Source organism: Camelina sativa, chromosome 7 (genome assembly GCF_000633955.1).
Source record: "Camelina sativa cultivar DH55 chromosome 7, Cs, whole genome shotgun sequence".
Taxonomy (NCBI): Eukaryota; Viridiplantae; Streptophyta; class Magnoliopsida; order Brassicales; family Brassicaceae; genus Camelina; species Camelina sativa.
Genome location: NC_025691.1, coordinates 32,926,340 through 32,932,209, shown reverse-complemented (window position 1 = coordinate 32,932,209; position 5,870 = coordinate 32,926,340). Strand labels below are relative to the sequence as shown.

Here is a 5,870-nt window from a genome sequence, read left to right as displayed (position 1 = left end):
ACATCTTAGTTTCGCCTCTGAGCTTACTGTTCTAACTTATGAACTAGATATCAAGCGCATCGAACTGCACGGATTACCAAAGCCGGAGATTGGGAATACGATACCGCCCATCTGAACCACTTCAGACGGGTCTTAAGAAAGGCAAAGCGAACCTTCCAGCTACTAAGTTTGTGCACACTCTAAACGCAACGGCGTGTGCGGTCCCGAGGATGATGGTGTTTTTGCTGGAGAATTACCAGCAAGAAGATGGATCCGTGGTGATCCCTGAGCCTCTTAGGCCTTTCATGGGAGGCATCGAACTCATCAAACCGAAGCTCAAGTAGTTTTGATGATTAGCTCTTTGCAGTAAGCTCAATTTTATCTTCGTAAAATCGCAAAGAGCATTAATATGCAGCGTATTATATGCTTGTGCAGTTTGTGCTTCTGGTTTGTGAGATATGAAGAAGAAAATCTCAAAAATATTGTTGTGAATTTGTGATGATTCTTTATTGGTTCATTTGGTTTATGATTATTCTGTGAGTGTGAAGAGAGAATTAACTTTATTGGTTCATTTAGTTTCAATTGAACCGGTCACTGTACCAATCCAACTGAACCGGGGTCGTCGTTTGCTCACTCTTTTTACCCTACACTTGACAGTTGACGCACTCACTCACTCGTTTGGCACATTTGTTAAGAGTTTAGAGAGAGAGAGAGAGAGAGAGAGAGAGAGAGAGAGAGAGAGAGAGAGAGCGAAATCAAGGCGAATCGAAAATGTTGGCTAGGGTTTGTAGTAGATCGGAATCTTCTTCTGCTACTGCTTCTGCTAGATGGTTCAGTACGAGGTTGGGTGATCGTCGCGGCGCCGCCAAGAAAGGTAGCAAGGTTGAGAAGAGTAAGCCTTCTTCGAGCGGAGGAACATTTGGAGGAGAGAGTTTGAAATTGAGGAGTGGGTTTCATTATATCAAAAGCTTAGATGATGCCATTGTTCTATTCGATGAAATGGTTCGCTCTCATCCCTTTCCTTCCCCAATAGATTTCAATAAAGTAATTGGTGTGGTCGTGAAGATGGAACGTCCCGATGTTGCGATTTCTCTCTATCAGAAGATGGGAATGTGGCGGATTCCAGTTGATATCTACAGCTTCAATATTCTGATGAAATGTTTCTGCAGCTGTCATAAGTTGCCCTTTGCTTTGTCTACGTTTGGAAAGATCACCAAACTTGGTTTCCATCCTGATGTTGTTACGTTTAGCACGCTGCTCCATGGGTTATGTCTCCAAGACAGGATCTCTGAAGCTGTAGTTTTGTTTGATCATATGGTTGAAACTGGATTAACAACACCCAATGTCGTGACCTTCAGCACACTCATGAACGGTCTTTGTGTGGAGGGTCGAATGCTCGAAGGGATGGATCTGCTTTATCGGATGGTTGAAGAAGGTCTTGAACCTAACGAGGTCACTTACGGAACAGTTGTAAATGGAATGTGTAAAATTGGTGACACTGAATCTGCCTTGAATCTACTTAGGAAGATGGATGAACGCCGCATCAAAGCTAATGTTGTAATTTATACTGCAATCATTGATCGCCTTTGCAAAGACGGACATCATAGCGATGCTCAAAATCTTTTCACTGAAATGCTTGAGAAAGGCATTTTTCCCAATGTTCATACCTACAGCTGTATGATCGACGGGTTTTGTAGCTTTGGTAGATGGGGTGATGCTGAAAAATTGTTGCGTGATATGATTGAAAGGCAAATCAATCCTCAACTTGTAACTTTCAATGCATTGATCAATGCATCTGTCAAAGAAGGGAAGTTCACTGAGGCTGAAGTGTTATATGGGGAGATGCTCCGTAGGGATATAATTCCTGATACGGTCACCTATAGTTCAATCATCGATGGGCTTTGCAAGCGTAACCGTCTAGATGATGCCAAGCGCATGTTTGATTTGATGGCAACCAAGGGCTGCTCTCCAAACGTAGTCACTTATACTACCCTTATTAATGGCTATTGTAAGGCTAAAAGGGTTGACGATGGAGTGGAGATTTTCTACTTGATGCATCGAAGAGGAATAGTTGCTAATACAGTTACTTACAACACTTTGATTCATGGGTTTTGTCAAATGGGTGATCTTAATGGTGCCCTTAACATTTTCGAGGAAATGATTTCTAGTGGTGTGGCTCCTAATGACATCACTTTCCGTGGTATGGTGGCCGCCTTATGTCGTAAGAAGGAACAACGAAAGGCAGTGGCAATGTTGGTGGATCTGCATCAGGGTGTGGTATGTCCTCAACTGGCTTTATTTTCCTTTTTCTACAGAGCTACTGAATTTAGAAGTCAAAAATTAAGATACAGATTCCAAATCTACACTCTCTGATTAGTTTTATGTGTTTGCTTTGCAGGATCATCGGTTGAAGGAGGAATGAAAAAAATGGAAGATTCAGCGTCATTTTGCTTCTTGCTTGATTGCTTTCGATTCTGATGTTCCACTTACACTTGCTAATTTATTTCATTTGACATTTGTCGTGTTTGTTTATGTTACCGTTGAAATGAGATATGTTATATGATGGTCAATTTTACAAAAAAACAATTTGTTGGATACACGTTTTAATCATTTGTTAAGTTCAGCTTTATACTTTGTTCTGATGTCTCTATTGAAGATTGATTCTGTCTTTCTTTAAGGCTGCTGCTGATATTTGTACGTCTCTTCGCAAACACATGTCGACTGGACTGGATTGAATGGTTGCAGATTCGGACGATATACATAGCGATACTGCATGATCCCAAAGAACATGTAGAATTGCCATTGAATGAACGCATTTGTGCCATTTCGCATCTGTAATTCCATTTTTACACGCCTACTAGCTACTACAATTGAAAGTGTGTGGTTCTGCTTGTATGTAATGAAAAGACACGAAGTCTCAAAAAGTAATGTGATATTCTGTAATGATGAACTCGATTGTTCATTCATAATATGTATTTATGTATTTTTCATGGAGAGGAAAAAAGTTTCAACTTTCAGGCTGGTCACTGGTCAGTTCCATCCTCAAAATTGTTTCAGGTCGATTAAACCATCAGTTAACCAAGTCAATTCATAATCGCGTCGGTGCGAACCGGGAAATCGCGTTTGAATTTCGATTTGGACCGGGTTTTTTGGGAAAATATTAACCGTAAAACTGAACCGGAAATTGGGAGCCACGCAAAAATAGGGTCGCCTTCTTCTTCTTCTTCTTCCTTCCTTCTCGACAACGTCAATTTGTCATCGGAAGAATCTTCACTACCGAGAAAGTGAAAAAATGGCGGCAGTCAGAACGATGACGAACATGATTCTACGCGAGTTCATCCATCACCCATTTCTCCTTCACTCTTCATATACCTTTCTTATACGTCAAGTTTTGTCTCAGGGTCTTAATCGAATTTGTATACAACGCTTTAGATTCTTTTAGACTCCACTTAAGAGCATACTAATTAATTCATTAACTCAATACTTGGAGCTTCCTTTAAGTACCTTTTTGTGAATAATCGGATTATTTTTTTCGTTCACCTACCCTAACCCAAATAGTTAATTTGATTTCTTGGAGTGAAAAATATCGATGATATATATACATATCATATTATATGTATGTAATGTAATATATTGGCTGGACATGTGTGTATATATATTGATCGGATTCGAGCATAAAACTCCCACACCTAACTCAACTCGAAGACATCAAAAGGTAAGTGAAAGGTAATATATCTTTTTTTTTTTTTCTTTTTTGGGTGTTCTTCTAAATATTTGAGTAACTAGTTTTTTCTGACTTAATAGTTTTCAATTTTATTAAATCTCTGTAAAAATCTCACAAAAGTACAAAGGAAGGAGAGAAACCCTAACATGGGACGAGATAAACAAGTCAAGAAAGATTCTCCACTATCTGAACAAGGTGCTATAATTTTGGCTTCAAGTCAAAGTATGTTTGTGTGTAATAAGTATATTTATACACTGCAGTAAGTTTTTTCTTCGTTCTAAACTTTTCTATCAGAAGAAAAAAAAAAATTTGTGATCAAGTAAACATGAGAAGCATAATGAATTAATTACATCTAGCTTTGTTCATTAATATTTACGATTACAATTATGTTCAACGATATGGAGTTGGATTGACATATATATGAATGGATTTTTTTTTTTCATTCAGATTATAAACTTTTCCAATTTATATTGTTTGTAGATGAGAAACTTGTTGAGATAGAGAAAGACAAGAGACTTGCGTTGATAGATGCTTGGGAAGAGAACGAGAAGGCAAAAGCTCAAACCAAGTAAGATTTACCAATTAATTACCACTATCATATATATAATCCGTAGTAATTATTGAGGTTAGAACCATAAAGATCAAATTATTTTTTGCATTCAAATTAATTACAAATATCTCACAGAAATATTCACGTGAAAATTAAATTCAAAACATATGGATTATGGATACATAGATTTCTCATGTCATACGCGAGACTACCATTTTTGAAACTAATTACATCAATATATATATTTATATATATAGTCCATATAATTTGAAATCTGTTTTTTGGTTTTGACGTTAACTATTATTTACATTTTGTTCTTGGAATAACTATCAAATGACGGAACAGAGCTTACAAAGAACTTTGCTCAACTGAAGCATGGGAGAACAACATGAAGACAGCTCTAGAGTTAGATTTGAAGAAAATGGAGGTACATATAGGAGAACTTTAACCATATATTGATAAATATCTAAACTTTAGAAAACATATATGGTTAGTTAATTAAGGTATTTCATATAATATATTCTCCATTAACCAAAGCTAAAAAAAAAAAAATTATCCAATTGTAAATAATTAAACGTAACACTAAACCCTTAACTACAGCTAGGTATGACCACGGTTACGGTTATCACGGTTACAATTTATCAACCACCGGTTACGGTTAGAAATTTTGTTTAACCTTAACCATAACCGTTTAATAAACAGTTAAACGATTACGGTTAAATACGGTTCCGGTTAAAGCGGTTACAGTTATATACGGTTACGGTTATTTGATAATATGATACGGTTAATATTATTTGATGATATAATATAATTGATATTATTTATTTATAATTAATATGTTATTTTTAGTGTATTCATATTTCTATATATCATATAATTTATATTAAATAAATAATTATTAGTATATTTTATTACATTTTTAAAACGTTTACGGTTAATAAATTACGGTTTAACTATGCGGTTAACCAACGGTTTTGATATGGTTATGGTTAATTAACGGTTATGGTTAATATAATTTAACCACATATTTACGGTTAACGGTTATGGTTTTTAACTATTGTATACAGTTACGGTTCGGATACGCTCCAGGTCCAAAATACGGTTACGGTTTGATTTTGGTCATGCCTAAGTACAGCTACTACACCTTGCCACGGTGTCACGTCTACACACTAAATTCACCAACGGCAATTATGAAGTGTTTATTTAATTTCATCTACAAATATATAATATTTTTATCAGGAGAATTTAGAAGTGGAGAAAGCTGAATACTAAAAAAAAATCAAGAAAAAGATACCAGAAATTGAGAAGATTGCAGAAGCAAAAAGAGAAAAAATAGAGAAACAAGAGGAGCAAGAATCTATCAAAGTGGAAAAAATGAGTGAGAAGCTAATCGCAACTCCAAGTGCCTATCCACCCAATACCAAAACCTGTGGATGTTTCTAATACTTTTTTTCTCAATGTAATTGAAAACAACAAAAAATGAAAATGTATATATATCTAAAACGAATAATGTAACAAAAAAGCATCAATGTAAATCATTTATTAGAAGTGAATTTCGTACAAAGCTAAAGTGGTTATGTCTTATTTGTTCACAAAAAAAAAAAAAAAAAAAAAAAG

At 35.7% G+C, this 5,870-nt stretch overlaps 2 protein-coding genes across 6 annotated transcripts in view; both read left to right on the top strand.

Annotated features, from left to right (window-relative positions):
• Nucleotides 668-5,870, top strand: part of LOC104703945 (pentatricopeptide repeat-containing protein At1g64100-like) — a 51,903-nt gene continuing 46,700 nt past the window's right edge. Inside the window, exons 1-2 of one of the 2 annotated variants that reach the window (XM_010420036.2) lie at nucleotides 668-2,256; nucleotides 2,378-2,606. In XM_010420036.2, coding sequence (XP_010418338.1) covers nucleotides 751-2,256; nucleotides 2,378-2,401 — 1,530 coding nt within the window. In that variant the 5' untranslated portion in view covers nucleotides 668-750 and the 3' untranslated portion in view covers nucleotides 2,402-2,606. Of the gene's footprint in view, nucleotides 2,257-2,377; nucleotides 2,607-5,870 lie in introns of those variants that run through there. The other variant, XM_019228125.1, reaches the window with a different exon arrangement.
• On the top strand, nucleotides 3,616-5,823 carry LOC104703946 (uncharacterized protein At3g61260-like). 4 transcript variants are annotated; one of them, XM_019228128.1, is made up of 5 exons: nucleotides 3,616-3,705; nucleotides 3,824-3,898; nucleotides 4,184-4,271; nucleotides 4,599-4,680; nucleotides 5,321-5,823. In XM_019228128.1, exons 2-5 carry the CDS (start codon nucleotides 3,850-3,852, stop codon nucleotides 5,516-5,518), a joined length of 417 nt encoding a protein of 138 aa, XP_019083673.1. In that variant the 5' UTR covers nucleotides 3,616-3,705; nucleotides 3,824-3,849; the 3' UTR covers nucleotides 5,519-5,823. The 4 variants fall into 4 exon arrangements, with proteins under 4 accessions (XP_019083673.1, XP_019083672.1, XP_019083671.1 ...); XM_019228127.1 differs by having other exon boundaries at nucleotides 3,622-3,694; XM_019228126.1 differs by having other exon boundaries at nucleotides 3,655-3,925.

What these genes read in the sequence shown, in the direction of transcription:
- LOC104703946 (XM_019228126.1), top strand. Translation starts at nt 3,850, where the DNA reads ATGGGACGAGATAAACAAGTCAAGAAAGATTCTCCACTATCTGAACAA. An exon ending in AAGGCAAAAGCTCAAACCAA is followed by an intron (nt 4,272 to 4,598) that starts GTAAGATTTACC and finishes ATGACGGAACAG; the next exon opens with AGCTTACAAAGAACTTTGCT. An exon ending in TAGATTTGAAGAAAATGGAG is followed by an intron (nt 4,681 to 5,320) that starts GTACATATAGGA and finishes TATTGTATACAG; the next exon opens with TTACGGTTCGGATACGCTCC.